Source organism: Palaemon carinicauda, chromosome 22, assembly GCF_036898095.1.
Source record: "Palaemon carinicauda isolate YSFRI2023 chromosome 22, ASM3689809v2, whole genome shotgun sequence".
NCBI lineage: Eukaryota > Metazoa > Arthropoda > Malacostraca > Decapoda > Palaemonidae > Palaemon > Palaemon carinicauda.
In genome coordinates, this window is record NC_090746.1 from 48,509,825 (window position 1) to 48,532,324 (window position 22,500).

Here is a 22,500-nt window from a genome sequence, read left to right on the forward strand (position 1 = left end):
AGAAGAAATATGGAAGAAGAGAGTTAAAGAATGTTGATCACTAGACACGATCACAAGTAATAATCTTCATTTGAGAAATGTAGGAAATTGGCTGAAACCGTTGAATGAATTACATTGAATGATGTTTATTTTTTCCTTCTTACCTTCCTTGGGTATTGGGTCCATTCCTCTGTTCCTGGTGTCCATAGAAATTACCGGAATACTGATCGTTGACGTCCCACTGGAAAGTGTACTGGGCTGGAACGTCGTTGTACTGGAGTGAATTATGAAGCTTGGGCTGGAAAATTGTGGATGAATGTTGTGACTGGGGATGAGAAACTGGGGCAGAATAACGCGAGTGGGGTTCGCCATGAGGATTTCGGTGACTGATGCCCACTTCAGGAGCTGCCATGGCTGATAGAGCCACAGAAAGGAGGAGGATTATCACCTAAGAAAGACAGTGACATTTATTATGGTTAATATTCCTTTCAGTCTAATTTTCTATTATCTTCCCTTTGTGATAGATATGAAGTAATATGATTATAAATAACATTAGATTAACAATTTTATGAAAAAAATATGATACAATGTTATGAATAGATAGTAAATGGTTCAAGCAGGTGAGTCGATATGAAGCCATGTTTTTCAATATCAGATTAACTCACAAAAGACATTCGAAATAGTTTATCTATATCTGCTCTAGTTCCTCTACTCCTCTTATTGACTTTTCCTTTGATTCAGTCGTAAGATAAACCTCCAGTTGAATAAAAACGAAAAGCGATACCTTTCAAAAGCACAAACCAAAGAGTCACGGGCTGTCTATTGGCAAGAGCCCTAGCTAACAACAACAAAGGTATCGCAAATTACTTGTTACCTTCATACTTGTTGATGCTTCAGCTATGAGAGATCAACTGATGGCTAGCTTGCTTCGCTTCTCTTTATATATACATATAAACTCCTGATGGGGGAGGGAAATAGTATCTTCGAAAGGGAAGGGTTTTTTGATCATTCAACAGCCAACCAACTCCCTCCACCCATTCTCCCTCTCCTCGCTCCATAGAGCGTTCGCTCATCCCTATCTTGGCTCATTCCACCAATGTTAATACATCTAACACAATTGTTATTGTGTTCAATCTTCCGTCTCTCATATACAAGCAGCTTAGTACAAGAAGGAAACATCTACAAACTTCATCTCTGCGCTGAACGGGCCCCCGGTTCCAGCACTGGGTTAAATTCATAAATCCAATCTAATACAAGGATAACAGTATCTTTTCGATGATTTGAGTTATTAAAGAAAGGAATGTATAATAGTTGCATTGCGCATTCATATATTTTATTCATAAAATCATAAAATTTCCAGACTATATGCCAATATTAATAGGAAATCAAATGAAGTACAACCATTACCGAATATCGCAAGTTAATTTTGCTTGTTTACGATTTGCGCGCTTGCGTCACAAGTCTTTTGTATTAAAGGTACATTTCCTGAGTTTCGGGAGGGTACGGAATGTCCTTTTGGTCGGGACTTGATGTCTTGACCCTCTCTAGTATAACGTACTACCCAGTAACGTCCTCCAGTGCAAACTGAAGGACGTAGCGGTAGTAGGATTAGCGATTAATTTGATATTTCATTTCAAAGGTTCATAGTTTCCTATTTACACATTCCTTAACCCTATATCAACGTTCAAGTGTTTTGCTAGAACTATATAATAACATTTAAAAAATCTTTCATCAGAATTCTATTGTTGATCTCAACTTTAATTAGTTATCGGTTCGTTGAAGCAATAAGAATTAAAAAAAAAAAAAAAAAAAAAAAAAAAAAAAGGAGCCCAGCGTTGTGGCTTTGAGCACTGACTACTAGCATTTCACAGTTCCTTATTGTTTCATACCTCCGTCCATGTAGAAATACTCATTAAGCTAGCGACCATTATACCTCCATCTTAAACATTGCATTGTTAACTCATTATATTTCTTTCTTTATTTGCTTTCTCCGATGGCATTCCAGTGTGGTTTTTTTTCTTTCTTTTTTTGCGTGTGGTTTACGCTCACTTCAAAGTTTCGCATAATGAATCACAAGAAACAATTGTTGTCTTGAGAATAATTTTTTTTTTTTATTTTGATGGATCTTCTAATTTATCATGGTGGATAGTTACATCTGTTTGCCTGGATTAAAATTTAAGGAAAAAAAAATTTCTGTTCCAAAATATTTTACCTAAAAGTTAATATATTTTTCCACGTATCAAAAAACGAATCATTATATCAATATCAATACATAGAGATAAATAAAAGAAAGATGAGCCTAGATAAGCTTTTATATTGTTTTTGTTTTGTTAGCTGGTAGTAAATATAAGCAGCTTTTATTACAGATAATATGTCTCTATTACTGCTGGTTGGGGTATGCATAGTAGTAGAAGTAGATTAAATGCATCTCTTTATGTAATTTCAAATACAATATCCTCTTGATAAGTTTACACAAATATCATCGAAGCATCACGAATTTGTATAATTTTGCTGACGAAAAGAATAGGGAATTAAGGATAAACAACAAATGAATTAAAAAAGCAAATTAGGAAAATAAGTCCAAAACCTTTTATTGATAAAGTTATAACTTTCCAATCATGTTCAGTATTATTGACATTGACTGCAGACAGCTTAGTTACTGTCATTTTATCGAAGGTAATAATAATAATAATAATAATAATAATAATAATAATAATAATAATAATAATAATAATAATAACTAGCAGGTGCAACTCGGGACAGATTCTGTTTATGAGATCGGCCAAGGACGGCATTGTCCCTCATTAATGTCGCTCGCTATCACGCAGTTCACTGTAATGTTGATGCATTTAATAGCATATTTAAGAAGGCTACATGATAGATGTATCTTTTAACTTTTAGATATTACCATGAAATTTGGCAGAAATAGAGAAACTGTGTTTCACATCAATCCTTGAAATTTTTATTTGGATCATAGACTCCTTTAAGGAAGGATTGGATTGTCAGGACCTCGGGGTTTTTAACTTGAGTCTGAGAGACTTCATGCCTGATTTTTTTTAAAATTGACATATGTTATGTATTTTCAAATTTTAAGATCATTTTGCTCCCACAACTTTTCCTGTTTTTATCTCGTTTTCTATGCAAATCCCATTTTCTGTTCAAATCTCACTGACTAATGTGTTTGGTTTCTGTTTTTGTTATAGAAACGGTCCAGCTGGTGATCTCACAATATGCCACGTCACTGTAGCTGCTTTGGTTGTAAAGGGAACTATGATGGGACACCTTATGTAAAAGTCATATCCTTCCCAAAAGATCCTGAGGAGAGGGAGAGATGGATATTGGCAATGCCGAATGAGAAAGAAAGCTTGAGACGCTTGAAGGAGATATATATTTGTGAGACACATTTCAATTGTGAATGGGTGTCAGTTAAGGGTGGCAAGCGACCCAAACAACCTCTATCAATATTTCCTGGAATACCAAAATCAGCTTTGAAGCAGGTTACCTCAGCCCCACGCCCAACATCATCTTCTACATCACAATCAAGAGCTAAAAAGGTGCATGCAGCTGCTGAGGCTGCAGACAAAATCCGAGATTTCGACCAATTTTGCGCCAAAATTAGCTCCTATTTTCCTGGTTTTAACGTCATAAAAGACCAGAAAGATCTCTACCTATCAAGAACTGACGCTACTGGACAAACTGTCAAGCAGTTCTTTCATCTACAACAAGTCAACTCACCTTTTGGATTCCTATTCTTGAATAGAGTTGAGAAAGATGGCATTGAGGTGCCTAAACGACTTTTTCCTTTGTAAAAGAACAGCTTGCTCTCAAAATGGTCCCAGATTAGATCCATAACTGAACAGGTAAACACCTATGAGTACACAATCCAGGAAAGTCTTCAGTACATAATAAGCCAGCTCTGCAAAATGACTGAGGCACACGAGCTTCCTCATTTAACCTTCATTCTGTCACAGCTGCGGCTTGTGTTCAAACCTCCTGATGGTCGTCGATTTCATACCGACACTCTGATATTCGCAATGCAGCTTCACAACATATCACCCAGTGCATACAAAATGATTCGTCGATCTGGCTTAATCATTCTACCATCAACAAAAAAGATAAAAGAGGTGCTTTCTAGTAGTCTGCAGGACTCCAACCTCAAAACGTTATTCGACCAGCTTAAGCCACAGCAGCGTTTGGTGAATCTAATGTTTGATGAAGTAAAGCTGATCAAGACATTGCGATTTTCTGGAGGACATGTTCTAGGATATGCTCAAAACGTTGCAGCGGGTAGTGACCATGAAATGCTTGCTTCACATGCTATGGTTGTTGAAGTTGCCTGCCATTTTGGTGGTCCACGGTATATTCTACGCGTTTTACCCTGCAAAAAGCTAGCTGCCGATAAGCTGAGTGAACTTCTTACTGAAGCTGCCTCAGCTGTAGTTGGTGCTGGCGGTACTGTGATTTCTTTGATATGTGACAATTGCAATACCAATCGCAGTGTTTATTCGAAACTTGGAGGACCTGGAAGTTGTCAAGTGCTATCCATTCAAGAGCAATCTATGTTCTTAGTGTACGACTACGTGCACATCTTCAAAAATGTTCGTAACAACTGGATTACTGTTGATGGCCAGACACTCTCATTTTTTGTATGTACATGGCAATGAGTACAAAGCTTACTGGAGTGATATTCGGAAGCTTTATGAGATCGACCGAGCTACTCCTATTCGCTTAACCAAGCTGATGCACACCGCTGTTTTCCCCAAACCCCTTCAACGCCAGAGCGTACCCTTAGTATGTCAGGTGTTCAATGACAAGACTGTCGCTGCCTTAAAGACCTTCAAGGATTCATTGGGCATCAGTGAAGGCACCATCATTCTCACCCAGACAATGAGTGAGTGGTTCAAGATGATGAATGTGAAAGACCGTTTCTCAGCTAGACATCTACGTGACGAATCCAGACAGCCTTGGACAGCAGACTGTACATCTTTCACTAAGTTGGAGGACGCCTGCCAAATTATATCGACCTGCACATGGCAAGGAGGTAGTGGTCGTAAGCTGAAGTTAACTAAGCAAACTGCTGAAGCATTCATTGTGTCTACACGTAATAATGTGGCTGCTGCCAAATTGCTTCTGGCAGAGAAAGACTTTGACTACGTTCTTCCTGCTATATTCGCGGATGAAGCCTTGGAAAAGTAGGAAGTGGTGGAAACTTCTACATTGATGTACTTGACATTATGGCTGCAGCAAAAGTTACAAATTTGCAGACACTTCTAAAGCATGACATTATGCCAGAATCTAGTTCTCGTGTGCTTGATTGCGACAAGAATTGTACTTCTTCCATAAATCCAGATGAGCGAAGTGAACTCATTGACGAGATCACTCCTCAAGACACTCGGGAGCTCTTGAGGTCTGCTGATAACCTTAAGCATAAAGTTGTATATTTGGCTGGATACCTTGTTCATAAATATTGTAATAGCACTAGTATGGAGGATATCATGGATGATGAAGATGGTAACGAGGTGTCATCTGAGTTCTTAGATCATTTGAATAGAGGTGGACTGAGTGTGCCAACTATTTCAACTGTCTTTTTTGTACATAATGCCTATAATTTACATGCCATGACTAAAATGCATTGCCGCTTTCATTTTGCTGAATTGTTATCTTTTGTAGATGCACCTTTAGCTACTAATAATGCAGCATGTACGACTTTAGCCAACATTCTATTGAAAGCTCAGGTTCTCAATGTAAGTGACAAAGAAAAGGCTGTGAGATGCCTCAGGAGGCAAGAAAAGCTCTCCATCTAGCTATGTTCATCTAATCAAATGTTAATGTCTTTGAGTTTTGTTGTGATGAGAAATACCGTTCTTTATTTCTTATTTTAGTGTTTCATTGTTTTAGGGCTTGTTTGGAATGTTTGAGTAATACAATATTTGACAATATATATTAAATTTGGACAGAACTACAGACTTGCCTCTTATTATAATCAGCCATCCCTCTCCATCTATGAGTTACACACAAAAACGAGTAAAAATTACCAAAATTCACTATTTTGACCTTGAAATATGACCTTTTGACCTTGAAGATGATGAAGATGACCCCAGGTGGTGTTGAAAATGTCACTATTGAACTCACCGTCCTCAAAAACCCCCATTTTGACTCAGAGAACGTGTTTCTAGCCCTTCTTAGAAGTCATTTTAGTCCAGGACTCAAGTTAATCCTTCAGACTCCAGTTAAAAACCGCGATCAGGGGACGTTCCAGTCCTTTCTTGAAGGACGATAGATGACAATATATATTAAATTCGGACAGCTCTGCAGACTTGCCTCATATTATAATCAGCTATCTCTCACCATTTATGAGTTACACACAAAAAACGAGCAAAAATTACCAAAATTCACAAATTTGACCTTGATAAATGACCTGTAGACCTTGAAGATGACCCCAGGTGGTGTTGAAAATGTTACTATTGAACTCACCATCCTCAAAAACCCCCATTTAGATCCAGAGAACGTGTTTCTAGCCCTTCTAGAAGTCATTTTAGTCCAGACTCAAGTTAATCTTTCAGACTCAAGTTAAAAACCCCGAGCAGGGGACGTTCCAGTCCCTCCTTAAGGGAGTCTATGATTTGGATATGGGAATTATTCTAGGAACAATTTACTCCACAGCCAAAAATAATCATTCAACCCATACCAAAATAAACTTTTGCTGTGGCTTTTTTATGGCAGATATCAACATGAAAAACTATAGGGACAAAGTAAATATCCATCCCATAAATCTCTGAAAATTTCATTTAGATATGTGAAGTATTCTACAAGTAATTTACGGCGCCGCCGAAAATCGGCCTCCCGCGGATATCGAAAAAGGTCTATTGTGACTTTACTATAGCAAGTATCGATATGAAAATTGGTATGAACTTAGTTCATATAACACACATCAAAACTTGTGAAAATCATTTGGATATCTGTAAAACTTTAAGAATATTTTGCGGCTCCTCACTGATTTTTTAGCTAAAAGTCGTCACTTACGAACAAAAGCGACAACCAGCAGGTATGAACAGGGGAATGGGAATGACTGGGCTATGGGTTGGGTGAGTTTCGTTCGCGAAAATTTTGGCATTTCATATAAGGTCACTCACTTCGTTCACGACAATAATAATAATAATAATGATAATAATAATAATAATAATAATAATAATAATAATAATAATAATAATAATAAGTATATATTTTTCGATGAGGGGTTTTAATTGAAAGTATCAAGAATGATTAAATATTAGTAGTTTAAACTGTTCAGTTCAGAAACTTGAAATTCGAGAGAGGTTTATAAGAGAAATCCCAATAAAAAAGTGATATGAAAGGTAAAATGGTTGGACTTAACAATGGCGGGAACAATGGCCCTGGCCTCTTCAGAGGGAAAGGCATTTGGGGACATGAAAAACAGAAGCAGGAAGAAATCCCGAAGCTCAGCAGTAGGAACAAGCAATACCTATTACCACAGAGTAAATGCATATGAAGGTAGGCTAACTGGTGTAGAAAATCGGCCTTTTAGGAGGAGGGATTCTTTCCCAGATCTCGAAAGAACAATGGCCAAAACAATACATGAAGAACACAGAGAGAGAGAGAGAGAGAGAGAGAGAGAGAGAGAGAGAGAGAGAGAGAGAGAGAGAGAGCTACATAATAGCAGAGAGAAGGTTGATCAAAATATAAGGGAGAAGGGGAATTATGGATCAAATTAATTGAAATAAGATCAAATTAAATCTTTATCAATTCAGATGAAATAAACATTTCTTTTACGTGTAAATGATAAACCCAAATTCTTCAAAGGCCAATTCAGCCATCTGGCCAAAATGATCTTCCCAAGACATTTTAGAAATAATCTAGACAGTCGAAATGAAATTCCGAAGATAGATGTTTCCAAAAGTTAGCCCTACGGCCTTTAAAAATAAGCCAATCCCCCTACAAATACAAACTCGTGTATCAGGAATGATTGTTAGACACATAATATTATTCTTATTCGTAACAGTTCTATTGCCAATACGGGCTTATACCCAAAAAAATATAATTCTATTGGTACAGGCAACAAAGTCGTAGATTTTTTTTTATATTTTTTTTTTGGTGGGGGGGGGGGCGGTGGTTTTTATTTTGGAGATCGAGGTCTTACCACGATTTAAAGAAATCAGACGATCTTAAAAAGACTCATACGTAGTCATAAGAGCTATTTATACTAACAATTATATAAAAAAGAGCAATATACTAAACTTTACCTTGGTTGAAATAGATAGTAAACGGTGAAAAGGCAATTCAGCATAATTCTGCATAATGAATAGCTTCGAGAATTTTGTCTTTCTATTATTCTATTAAAGGCGGCTATTTCTAAATTTGGAAAACACCATATAGTTGTGTTTACTATATTACAATACTAACAAGACACATAATATATGAAGCTTGATACATTTACCCAAAATCAAGTAGTCAGCTTGAGTTTGGAGAAACAAAGTTACATATAGAAAAAGTATATAAACAATTTTATATTGACTGCATGTTCACATGTATCATATGATGATATATAAATTATATAGAACTGCTATTATGGTTGTACAAGATTAGGTATACAGGTAGCTTTATATACCTTAGATTGCTATTATCATAATTCTTAATATAAGGGAGCGGTGAATGAGAGGATAAGAAAGTCAATCACTTGTGGATTTTTTTTTTTATTATTTTTTGCAAGAATAGTCAAATACTGTATAAAAATAAATCTTCCTTACAAACTAATGGCAAGTGACATCATATCAGAAAATATGCGGATATAAAAATAAATCTTCGTTTTGGAATTGGCAATACACCAAGAATGGCATAACATAAAATAACAATAACAGACTTAGAGAAAGATATAGGACATTCAGAAATTATGGATATGGCTTATGTGTCACCCATGTTCTTCTGTTCTTCGGGTGGACTTGAAGTGGCTTCTTAGACAAAAAATGTTACATTTAATGGAATCATCTTTACAAAGAGCCCAAACGTGTCTTTCTTGAGCCGTTACTTAAGAATCCTTACAACTAAGAAGGATAACACTTACTGTAGACAAGACTGTCACGGGGAAATGGAGAACATTTTACAGCTTGAGTTCGTTACCAAAGAAACGTCCAGGTCTATGGTAATTTACTTTCCTGGAAAGGAATAGAGCTGAGGTGGAGTAGGAGCTGGCTGCTGGTACGTCTGCTGGGGAGCAGGGGCAGGCTGGACGTACACCTGGGATGGGGCAGGGGCCTGCTGGTATGTCTGGGCAGGGGCACTTGGGTACTGGGCCTCTCCTTCGTAAGTGACAGTTGGGTGGAATCCGAAATCGTCAGCGTAGTAATCGACTCTCATGAGGCGAGTGTCCGGGAGTCTGACGTAATAACTGTAGAAAGTGAGATAGAAAAAGAAATTTAGCGATAAGGAACATTACATTTAGAAAATAAATCAACTGGATGAATTTAAAGATAGAAATTACAACTTACTGATGACCCTTTACACTATTCAGCGTTCCGTGGGCAAACTGGAAAAGGTACCCGAAAGCGATATGTTCATCCACTTTGTAAAGGTAATTTCTGGGCTTGAACCTGTGCCGGCCAGTGAATAAGCTCCTATTAGCACTTATTCTTAGGTAATTTACTGCTAAATATACCAGAGAAAAAATGTAAAGGAGTGCTAGGTTAACTAGCTCGCTCACCTATTGGTGTCGGTATAGAATTGGGCGTATAATCCAGAGGTCCCGCACTATTTAGATTCATCCACGACAAAGACCCCAATAGAGGAGAGCCGTTCAACCTCACTCGGCACCACCAACTCTGCATCCGCTCAGAACCCAACTCCTTTTTAGCACGCCTGTGTGGTAACCCGCTTGTTTGTGCTCTCGTATTTTTTCCTTATTTTTTCGTGGATTATGGCTTCTACATCGGTTTCCCAGGAGACACCGTCTAAGTTAAGTACCAAGCTATGTTTTGCTGTGTTTTGAGCAATCTAGACCGTTTAATATTTAAATTATAGGAGTTTATTCTCTTCGATCATCTCGGTCTTGCTCGATTCCGTTTACGGTTGGTACTCCTGTTTTGAGAGCTTTTAGTTTCACTCGCGGTGTTACTAAGTGTATTATTTTTATTATTAGTTTAAATTTTTATATGTTTTATTGTGGATATTCATTATTTAGCGTTTAGAACCCTTGTGGTTCATATTTAGGGCCGATATCATATTACGTATCGTAGATGGCTTGCCGACCTTCGTTACTAGGCGGCAGAATTTTATTATTTAAGCCATCAGGATGTTGTCCTTCGGGATTTATTCATTATTTTGCATGCCTTGCCCAAATTTTTTATGTGTATATTTATATATTTTTCAACGCTATTACTTTTATAATGAATATTTGTGCTTATTACTCCGTATGATCTGTTTTGGTTGGGGATCGTCAGTTGGTAGCCCTGCTACTCCATATCACGTGATCCTCCCCCAAGCTCCCCCTCTCGCTAGGTTGGTGGCTAGGCTTCTCTCCCCCCTCCCCTAGGGGACCCCTGCCTTCCCTCCTTTTAGAGGGGGTAGTTCAGTGTTTATGGACTTGGTCCTCCGGGTGTCCCGGCGGTTTCGTCTCTGTCTAGACGGGTTGGCCACCGGTCAACAGAGTAGGATCCCGGTGCACCCTATTTTATATTCACCTATCACACTTTTATTATGTTATACGAAACCCTCCGGGTTCTGTTGGTGGTTCTTATCTACGGTTCCGCCCCACTCTTAATTTATAACAGTTCCTATGGTTATATATGACAGATCACTATCCCGGAGTTCCTATATGTATTGGTTTATGGATGTACTTTTATTTCCCGGTCCGGGGCTTAGCCTCGCTCCGGGAAATCAGACACCATGTGTCTTAATTCTTTGTTACATCCTTCTTTATGATCCCGGCTCGACCGGAATGGATAGCTATACTCTAGTCTTAAGTTAGACTTATGTTTAGGCCCGGGTCCTCCGGACCCGCCCCTACTTAAGAGTATTACAGTTAAGCTCTAGTCTTAAGTTAGACTTATGTTTAGGCCCGGGTCCTCCGGACCCGCCCCTACTTAAGAGAATTACAGTTTCTCATATACTATTCTTTTTATAGATGGTGCATTGTCAGACGACGGCCTGTGCGGCTGTTCTTCACCAGCCTTGTGGCCATACTGTGTGTAGGTCTCACGCCCTCTGCGGGGTTCAGCTGGAAGACATTGTAGTCTGGCACCCTGATAATTGTATGGTCTGTTTTGACCTCATCACCACCCTCGGATCTGATTCGGTGAGTCCCGTTGGCTATGTTGTCTTTCTAATTATTTTACCTTTATTTGGTATACATACACTATTTAGTAAGATTTCTATGGTTTTGAAGGACCGCCGGGAATCTTCCTTTCTGTAATTCCCACTATTATTTCAGGCATCCCCGGAGCAGAAGACTGCAGCTCGGGCCACACTGAAAGTGTGGGTTGGGGGATTTGCCCGAAACGTGAAATCGAAACAGCCTTACGTCCTATCTGAAGACTACTGTGCGATGATCTACCCTAATGCCAAGTCTTCAGCCGCTGTGGCTAGGCATGTTGCGGCACCCATCATTGCCGACATTGATGCCACTATTGCGGGATTCATTGACCAGGAACAAGATCCGTTGGATGCCCCCGGAGATCTGGAAGACAATGTTGCCTCCTTGAACCTGGATGTGGAACCTATGTTGTTGGATGATCCGGATGCAGGTAGGGTGGTAAGTGAGGCAGGTGTTACCGGCGCTGAGATTCCTATCCTCAGCCCCGCTCTTTCTTCTTCATCTGATCTCTCTTCTTTCCATGGTTTTTCTGGGGACCGCGATTCGTCTCACCGATCACACCCGGTTCCCCCCAAAGATAAGTCTATATCTAGAACTTTGCCAAAAGCTCGTAAGCCCCACAAGGCTTCCCGTAGTTCCAAGTCGAATACAAACTCGTCATCTAAGGCTTCCGGCTCCTCCTCTAAGTCTCACGACCCGGGAGTACAATCCGCCACCTCTGCTCCTAACCCGGGCCTTTCCGAATCAGCCATGCTTTGCATTGTGTCGGAGATGCAATCTAAGATTGTGTCGGAAATGCAGGCCAAGATGGACACGATGTTCTCTAACATTGGTCAGAGACTTGGGGCATTAGAGCATGGTGCTCCTGAACGAGTTCAAAGCTCTCTCATCCCGGATGCCTCTAAGCTTCCGCCGTTTACCAAGAATAACCCTTGGCGCATGGCTCTTCATTCCCCATTCTCAGACGGCATGTTAACGTTGGAAGGTCTTGGTACTCGTCCACTAGAGGATTTTGAATTCTTTCCTCCTGGTCTCGCATTTCCATTTCATGGTTATGCCAGGCTTACCGAGGAAGCTCTGGTTCGGCTGGATAAGGTCCCCAAAGAGACCGTCATTTTCCCAAAGGAACAAGCCCAATCTGTTTGGGCTAGGTTTCTGAATGATATAGGTTGCACCAATACCATGTTGACGCCTCATAAAAGTTCTTTCACAATGTTCTTAATGGACAAGAATACCGTGACTCCATGCGTCAATAAGATTGCAGAGCTTGCTTTTCAATATGCTCTGGAGGAGAAGCCCTTGCCTCCCATCCGAGAGGTAGATCCGATCTCCCTCCTTCTTCCTTCAGGTAATGAGTGTTGGGACAATGTCCATACCACCTTTACTTCTGGCAAGCTAACAGCGGACTGTGCGTCAGTAATGTTTAGTGAACGGCTTCCCCGTCTCCCGGAATCCCTTATTAAACAGGAGTATGATTCCCGCCTACGTGTTGGTCGAACTTTGAACTTGGCCACGTCTACGGAGTCGATAGCCTTGACTTATGATACTGAGAGTATCTTTAAGTCTCTCAATAAGGCTACTTTGCAGTCGTTATATTTTGACTTGTATGACTTTGCTCTTGCTAAACGTAGGTGCCGCAAACACGTCCTGGCTGAGGCGACTATTAGGCACGAGCCGAATAAACTTATCCGGTCCTCTTGTTGGGGTCCAAATCTTTTCCCTGAGGATCTTGTGGAGGAAGTCTTAGCAGAGGCTACTAGAGTCAATCAGAGCCTTAAAGCCCGTTGGGGTTTGACTCCTAAGCGGAAATATGATCCCGCAAGTTACCAAGCCCGGGGTAGGAAGAGGCTCCGCCCGTATACCTCCACTCAGTTCCGGCAACAGCAGAGTAGCTCGTCCGTTTTCCGGCAGCCTCTTCCTCCATCTCCTGCTGTTCCTGCACAGCCTTCCACCTCTCAGGCTCCTTCCTCGGACGACTATGTCACCGTTCTGCTCCCTAAGAGCCAGCTTCCCGGTGCCTCCACCACCTCTCCAGCCTTTAACCAATCTTATGAGGCTCAAGGCTCTTCCCAGGTTTATAACAGAGGTAGAGGCTACCACCGTGGTTCATACCAGAACAGAGGTAGAGGTAGATTCTTTCGCAAGGGAAAGAACTTCCGAGGCGGACGTGGAGGCAACTCCTCAAGCCAATACTGAGGTGCAGCGGGTAGGGGGGAGGCTTTATGCCTTCCGCAACAAATGGAGGTTCAGTCCCTGGGCTTTCAGTATCATCTCCAAGGGACTGGGGTGGAGTTGGATTCAAGGACCTCCTCCACCGAACAGATTTCATCAGCATTCCACTCCGGACCTAGTCGAATTTGTCCAGGACCTGTTACAAAAGAACACCATACAAGAAACGAAACACCTGAAGTTTCAGGGTCGGCTGTTCAGTGTCCCGAAGAAGGATTCGGACAAGAGAAGAGTAATTCTAGACCTATCCCTTCTCAACTTGTCCATTCAATGCGACAAGTTTCGAATGCTTACCGTCTCGCAGGTGCGGACCTTACTTCCCCGTGGGGCCGTCACCACCTCTATCGATCTTACAGACGCCTATTATCACGTCCCGATAGCGAGACACTTCCGTCCGTATCTAGGCTTCCGCTTAGGAAACAAAAATTACTCCTTCAAGGTGATGCCTTTCGGGCTCAACATCGCCCCAAGGATCTTCACAAAGTTAGCAGAAGTTGCTGTTCAGGAACTCAGAAATCAAGGGATTCAAGTAGTAGCCTATCTGGACGACTGGCTCATTTGGTCAGACACCTCCCAAAATTGCCTAAAAGCCACTCACAGAGTCATCCAATACCTTCAATCTCTAGGCTTCCAGATCAACTTCAAGAAGTCCCGTCTTCTTCCGAAATCAAAGTTCCAATGGCTCGGCCTGCAATGGGATCTTATATCTCACACTCTGTGTCTTCCCAAACCCAAGAGGTTAGAGATTGCAATGAACACCAAACGCTTTCTCAAAGACAAAGTAAGTTCCAGACGACTCCAAGATAGGATCCTAGGGTCCCTTCAATTTGCTTCAGTGACGGATCTACTTCTGAAAGCAAAATTGAAAGATATCAATCGTGTCTGGCGTTCGAGGGCGAACCGGAAGCTCCGGGACAGGAAAGTCCGCCTTCCTCCCATTCTCCGGGAAAGACTTCTACCTTGGACAAGGGCCAACAATCTGTCAAAGTCAGTTCCCCTTCGATTTCCGCCTCCGAAGTTAATCATTCACACGGACGCATCCCTATCAGGTTGGGGAGGCTATTCTCAGCTCAGGAAAGTTCAAGGTCTTTGGTCTCCCTTATTCCGCCAATTCCACATCAATGTGCTGGAGGCCATGGCAGTTCTTCTAACCTTGAAACGTCTCGCTCCATCCAAGAGACAACACCTTCGTCTGGTTCTCGACAGCGAAGTGGTGGTCCGCTGCCTCAACAGAGGCGGATCAAAATCAGGGCCTCTGAACCATGTTCTAGTAGCCATATTCTCCCTAGCAGCCTCGAACCGTTGGCATCTTTCAGCTGTCCACCTGGCGGGAGTCCGGAACGTAGTCGCAGACGCCTTGTCCCGGACCTCCCCTCTAGAATCGGAATGGTCACTCGATCTAAAGTCATTCCGGTGGATTCTCTCTCGGGTTCCGGGTCTCCAAGTGGACCTCTTCGCCACGGAGTCCAACCACAAATTGAGAGTATATGTGGCTCCCAATCTAGACCCTCAGGCCTACGCCACAGACGCCATGTCACAGAATTGGGACATCTGGGAAAGGATTTATCTCTTTCCCCCGGTGAATCTTTTACTGAAAGTCGTAGACAAACTGAGATCCTTCAAGGGACGAGTAGCCTTGGTCGCACCCAACTGGCCCAAGAGCAATTGGTACCCTCTCCTGCGAGAGTTGAGACTACATCCTCACCCGATACCCAATCCGGTTCTGTCTCAGATAGTACAAACACGCGTTGTGTACGCTTTCTCAAACATTCAGAGCGCCCTAACTTTATGGACTTCATGAAGTTTGCGGCTATGCATGGTGCCAATATCGATCCTCAAAACACCCTGTTCCTAGAATCAGATAAACGGGATTCCACCATCCGCCAATATGATTCTGCGGTTAAAAAGTTGGCTAAATTTTTTATAGACTCAGACGTACACTGTATGAACTTGAACCTTACAGTCACTTTCTTTAGAACTTTATTAGAATCAGGTCTGGCAGCCAATACTATCACCACTATTAAATCTGCCTTGAAAAAGATCTTCCTAGTGGGTTTTAACATAGATTTAACCGACTCTTTGTTAGCTTCAATTCCGAAAGCCTGTGCCAGACTGAAACCGGTTACTCGTCCTACCCCGGTTACCTGGTTCCTTAATGATGTACTCAAATTGGCTTCTGATACCATTAACAGTTCTTGTGATTACATTCCCCTTCTCAGGAAAACACTTTTCCTGGTGAGTTTGGCTTCCGGGGCAAGAATTTCTGAACTGGCAGCTTTGTCAAGAGACCCGGGTCATATTGAGTTCCTTCCTTCGGGAGAGGTCCTTCTTTCACCTAACAAATTCTTTTTAGCTAAGAACGAAGACCCTCAGAACAGATGGTCCTCCTGGAAAATTGTTCCCCTCGCGCAAGATCCGTCTCTGTGCCCTGTTACTACTCTTAGGTCTTATTTATCCCGGACCTCCTCTAACTCCTCGGGGCCTCTATTCGTTAGAGAAGAAGGCGGTACCATTACCATTAAAGGGATCAGGCCACAAATTTTGTATTTTATTAAACAAGCTAGCCCTGACTCTTTTCCTCTTGCACATGATATCAGAGCGGTTGCTACTTCGGTGAACTTTTTTCACCACATGAATTTTACGGATCTTTCCAGGTATACAGGGTGGAAGTCACCGTCAGTGTTCAAGAAACACTATCTTAAACATTTGGAAGCCCTTAAATTTCCTACAGTAGCTGCAGGGAGCGTAGTTACCCCCAGGTAACTCACATGTTAATTCCTTGTCATTTTATCTCTCCCCCTTACCTGCCTCATTTATACCCTATTTGTATTCGTTGGTTTCGCACCTGATTACTATTATTATATTTGAAAATTTTTGACTCCTGAGTATCTGTATATATCATCACTCACGGCATTATTATACCTTACCCTTTTTGTCAATTGTTCTACCAAGTGGATTTATGTTCTTTTTAAGATACCCTTATAGCTGTTTTTGGCACTCATCTCTGATTAAAGCAACTTGTATTTCCCTTATGTTTATGTTTTTTCCTTTATTTTGCAAGTTTGGTGACATTTCTCTTGTATATATATTTACTGGCCGGCACAGGTTCAAGCCCAGAAAAGGGATTTTGACGTAGGAAAAATCTATTTCTGGGCGAGGGACCTGTGCCGCCCAGTGAACCCTCCCAGCTCCTCTCCCTTGGAGTCCCCAAACTTTGGGTGCTAAGGAGTTGGGTTCTGAGCGGATGCAGAGTTGGTGGTGCCGAGTGAGGTTGAACGGCTCTCCTCTATTGGGGTCTTTGTCGTGGATGAATCTAAATAGTGCGGGACCTCTGGATTATACGCCCAATTCTATACCGACACCAATAGGTGAGCGAGCTAATTAACCTAGCACTCCTTTACATTTTTTCTCTGGTATATTTAGCAGTAAATTACCTAAGAATAAGTGCTAATAGGAGCTTATTCACTGGGCGGCACAGGTCCCTCGCCCAGAAATAGATTTTTCCTACGTCAAAATCCCTTTATTGTTTCAATACTTATTAAAAGTTCGCATGACTATGAAATGTCAAAGCTTTTACACGCACTCATTTATATGAATTAACGACAGATAGCTGAAACAAAATTGTCTCAAGATCACAGCAGGCCGGGGGGAAAGGTATCGATACATTTACATAAAATGTCTTTATAGTATATATATATATATATATATATATATATATATATATATATATATATATATACATATATATGTAATATATATATATATATATATATATATATATATATATATATACATATGTGTATGTATGAGCGTGTGTGCGTGTTTGTGTGTGTGCATAAAATCCCAGAGGCACTTGATGCTCAGGTGCAAGAGAGCCACAGGTGAAATGAAAATATGGAGTAAATCCTGATCAGGTTCGTTAGGATTCGCTATATTTTCATTTTCCTTGTGCGTGTATTTTTACATATACTCATACATATATTTATAATAATGATGAACTCCTTCCATTATCTCTTTGTCTATTATGTTCCATGAATGAAATGCACAAGCAAAAATGTTTTTAACACCTAATGGTTTCTGTCTTCTATTAGATCTAATGAAACATTTGACTTTTGATGTTGAGATTAACCCCAAAAACATAACAAGAAATTAATCATCTTCGGAGCTTAGGACAATTCCACAAAATTAACGGGATTCTATTGAAGTATTTTCATCTTGATCCTTTGACATTATGAGAAGGATCCTAAAAACAAGTTTCACAAAATTCTCCAAGATATCTAAGAAATGGAAATTTTGATTTCTCTAAATAGGTTTTAACTCAGGATACATCATATTGTATATGTTCAATGGGATACTTGATGCACACACACACACACACACACATACATATATATATATATATATATATATATATATATATATATATATATATATATATATATATATATATATATCATATATATATATATATACTATAGAGAATATATTACTACGTAAGCACGCATCCATCTCACTTGAACAGCCTAAGTCGAGATTAAAAAGTCTATACCGGTCTATAAAAAGCCACAAAGAACAAAATAAGGACATTCTGTATGATAATGAAAAACTTTGACGCTGATAATCCAACTTAAGGAAATTCAAGAGATTCTCTCAATTTTTGGATTTTGGTTAATCATTGTTTTACCGTGCTGTTGCTTCTTGAATTGTTATTATTCAGCTATATAATCATTATTTAGAAGTTCGTAGAAATCTACCAGAACAACTTTATACCTTTAATCGTGAGTGGTGGTAATACGTGAAAAAAATAATATTTTAGGGGATGACGTCCTCTCTTGCACCAAATTTATAAGAAAGTAAATGCAACCTTATTGGTCTCCTGACAGGAATGTCACAATTAAAAAAAAATAAACTGCCAAAGTTAAACAATATGAGGTCAAATTAACAAACGATCAATAATACCGGAAATACTTTCTAAGGAGCTTCCTTCAAGTTATATCTTGCAGTATTTGTAAGAACTCTCAGTCTTACCTTCCCTGGGTATTGGACCCATCTCTCTGTTCCTGGTGCCCATAGAAGTTACCGGAATACTGATCGTTGACGTCCCACTGGAAATTGTACTGGGCTGGAACGTCGTTGTACTGGGGAGCTGGGGCTGAATACTGGGGCTGGGGCTGGGGCTGAACGACAGGACCTTGGTAATTGTAGCCCCCTTGAGGGGCAGCCAGGGCTACGGCAGCTACTGCAACGATGGCGATTACAGTCTGAAGTAGAAAATAAAAGCATTTTTTATCTTTATTATTAGATTGGGGTTTCCCTAATACACTCTACTTATTCTGGAATCCAGAGTAATACAAAAGTACTTATACATTTGATGTGAAACTAGAATTTTAGATTCTAGTATCTACTAATAATGAGATAGATAATTCAAAGATATGTGTGAATAGTTAACAGAGAGAGAGAGAGAGAGAGAGAGATCGCAAATGTATAATTCATATAACTAGTTTTGATACAACTAAACTCCTAGAAGATGAGCACAGATAAACCTTTGCAATTGAATGCAGGAATCAATTTCAGTCTTAGAGATTTCATGAGACGAAGAACAGACAATTAATGAAGAATGGTGTGATATTAAGAACATATATCAATCAGTTGGTAGTGAAGTTTTGAGAAATGCAGTTACAAGGAGAAAACCATAGATATCAAATGATACTTGGGATACTATAAAAGAGAGACAAAGACAAGAATTGATTGTTGAAAATTTTCAAGGAAGTAATGAAAATTACTAGGTACACCATGCTAAGTATTCCAGTATTGATAGGGAAGTCAAAAGAAAAGCCATGAATGACTGGAGAGAATATTTAGACATAGGAGAGCAGATGATGCTGACAAAGCTATGAATTCATGGAGTGGCTATGGTGTAAGAATTGCTCACATAATTATTGATAAAATCTCTACTGGGTCAAAGAAGAAGCATATACTCATTAAGAAGAGAGATGGATCTATTATAACAACAGAAGATGAAGAAAGGCAACGTAGGATGGAACACTTTAGTGAGGTTATGAATAGGAGATATGAAGGGATACGGAGGACGACCTTTAGGCACCAATGAATGAAGTTAGTGTGTTTGAAGTCGAAGCTATTATTAAAAAACCAAAGAGATGGAAAGACCCTGGATACGATGAAATAACTCCTGAGATGATATTGGTCGAAAATGAATTGACTCCCAGAATACTTACAGGATTATTGTGTAGAATGTGGCGTGAAGAGGCAAAATCTCTTAAATATGTAAATTTGATTAAGCCTGTTCATGAGCATAGCAAGTGCAAAGGTAATGCTAGAACAGTTGGGGATGGTGGAGAAGGATTGGACTGGATTGATAACAGGAAGTTAGCTGACCTAGAGTATGCTGATGACGGTATTCTTATTAGCAGATCACCACAGGACTTGCAAAGCTTGCTTACCAGAATGCATGAAATATCACATAAGGTAGGACTCAAGATAAAGGATTAATGAGGTGGAATCATTTGAATATTTAGGAACGATGATCTTTAATGCATATGTAGAATTTGAGTTTAATGACAGATTGAAAAAAAATACAAATCAGAAAATTTCCTGAAATTACGTATAAAGAGCAGGGTTTTTTATCAGTTTAGTGAGATCGGTGTTACTGTATGGACATGAGTCATGGTATGACAATGAAACAATTTCCAAGAGATTTTGTAAATTTGAGAAAAAAAGCTCGCAGAAGAATATTGGGAGTTAAATGACAGGGCGGGACTAGAAATGAAACTATAAGAGAGATTACACGAACACGAGTGCCATATGTGGATGATATCATCATGAGGGGTAGATGGAGATGTTTTGGGCATGCTCTTCGCATTCCCCAAGAGAGATAAGTTCACCAAACTTTCAACTAGGTTCCACAAGGCATAGAAGAGTTGGAAGACCCAGACCTACATGGCTGAGGACTATGAAGCATGAAGAAGAAAATGATGAATGGAGAATTATTGATTTAAAAGCTCAAGATAGAAACGACAGGCGAAATCTAATCGAGGCCCTTTGCGTCAATAGGCGTAGGAGGAGATGATGATGATGATTATTATCATTTCAATATTTTGTAAATCACCCCGTCCCTCTTCCCCCCACGATCCACCAGTTGTTCCTCACCAGTTAACAATAATTAAGAAACAGATGGATATCAGATTTAATTGTCATTGATGTTTATCAGTTAAAAATAAAAAGAATATAGACGACTTCGAAGCAGTCTATTAGTATAAGGCAAATTTCCTATCTGGCTAATGTATGATAAATGCTCCCATTGGTTTCAATAGGGCTAATGATTAAGTTAATAATATAAAGCAAACTTTCCTCTCGTCTAATAAAAGGCGAATGTTTCAGTACCTTCATGTTGATGACGGTTCAAGAGAGTGAGAGAGAGAGAGCGAGGAAGAGAGAGAGAGCTCAACTGATAACCACTGCTTCTCTCATCTCTTTATATAGATCATTCCGCAGCTGGAAATGTGAGGGGGGGGGGGGCACAGACACGAACACGACGACCTCTCATGGGAGGGGCTTCTTCCGTTTGACCTTGTACGACCCATAAGGCCCTATCATCGTCACCCTTCACTTCTATCTCTTCTTGGCTCTCCTTCCCTGCTCCATTCTCTTTCCTTTGCCTCCCACAGCCGATGAGTTCACCCTAATATTGTGCTGTTTTAAGATTGCCACCGTCTTGCAATTATTACGGAACTTTACCCGTGTGCTTGTTTTGTCTTTTGTTTTTTCTTTTAGCCATATAATTCACCACCGACAACTTGCTGATAGAGTATCCTTACGTCAAATGTTCTACAAAAAAGCAAAATATATTTTTATACTTTATAATCTTAGATCACGAATATCCCCTGATTATTGACTTCAGTTTACTTTGGGGTTAACTTACATCGAAATCGGTTAGATGTAATCAGTCATCGAAACTTGAACAGGATTCGAACCTATGGCTAATGAAGGTGACGGTAATGATTACCCCGAGAATTTCCCATGGTTAAATTAATTCAGAATTAATGCAGGTTATTTTGATATATATATATATATATATATATATATATATATATATATATATATATATATCCAGATCTCAGCATTGATAATGTTTCTTTAACTCTGTATGACTTTTAAATTTTTTTATGTGATTCTCGACAACAAATTTTCTTTTGAGAAACATATTACGTCTGTTTCTTCTTCAATTGCACAAAAATTGGTTTATTGAGAAAGTCTTTTAAGATTTTCGGTGATCAATCTATTCTAAAACAATGTTTTAATTCTTTCATTCTACCTTTTTTTCGAGTATTGTTTTCCTGTCTGGTCTTCAACTGCTGATTCTCTTCTTAATTAGTTAGACAAGAACATACGGTCAATTAAATTTCTTATTCCTGATCTAGATATTAATCTCTGGCAGCGTCGTTCAATTAGTTCATTATGCATGTTGCATAAGATTTTTCATATTTCTGATCATCGTTTACGTTCAGATCTTCCCGAACAGTTCCATCCTGTTCGTAATACTAGGCATGCAGTTAACTCTAATAGTCAGGCTTTCTCCATCATGAGGCTCAATACTACACAGTATTCTAGAAGTTTTATTCCAGCTGTGACCAAGATGGGGAATGATCTTCCTAATTGGGTAGTTGAATCGGTAGAACTTCAAAAGTTCAAAGTTGCAGCAAATGTTTTTATGTGAAACAGGCTGACATAAGTCTTTTTATAGTTTATACATGAAATATCTGTTTTGATGTTGCTACTGTTTTTAAAATATTTCATTAATTATCAATTATTTTTCATATCGTTTATTTATTTCCTTGTTTCCTTTCCGCAGAGGGCTATATTTCCCTGTTGGAGCCCTTTGGCTTACAGCTTCTTGCTTTTCCAACTAGGGCTCTAGCTTAGCTAATAATATAAATATATATATATATATA

The 22,500-nt window shown here is 39.7% G+C and overlaps 2 protein-coding genes across 2 annotated transcripts in view; both read right to left on the bottom strand.

The window, feature by feature from the left end:
* LOC137616078 (pro-resilin-like) overlaps nucleotides 1-877 on the bottom strand; it is a 2,527-nt gene extending 1,650 nt beyond the window's left edge. The window contains exons 1-2 of the mRNA XM_068345750.1: nucleotides 854-877; nucleotides 144-427 (exon numbers count right to left, since the gene is read on the bottom strand). Of these exons, the coding sequence (XP_068201851.1) occupies nucleotides 144-427; nucleotides 854-859 (290 nt within the window). The 5' untranslated portion in view covers nucleotides 860-877. The remainder of the gene's footprint in view (nucleotides 1-143; nucleotides 428-853) is intronic.
* Nucleotides 878-8,699: 7,822 nt separating this feature from the next.
* Nucleotides 8,700-20,992, bottom strand: LOC137616427 (cuticle protein 18.6-like). Its single transcript, XM_068346173.1, has 3 exons — nucleotides 20,933-20,992; nucleotides 18,560-18,792; nucleotides 8,700-9,382 (listed from the first exon to the last, which is right to left on the bottom strand). Exons 1-3 carry the CDS (start codon nucleotides 20,936-20,938, stop codon nucleotides 9,142-9,144), a joined length of 480 nt encoding a protein of 159 aa, XP_068202274.1. The 5' UTR covers nucleotides 20,939-20,992; the 3' UTR covers nucleotides 8,700-9,141.
* Nucleotides 20,993-22,500: the final 1,508 nt, after the last annotated feature.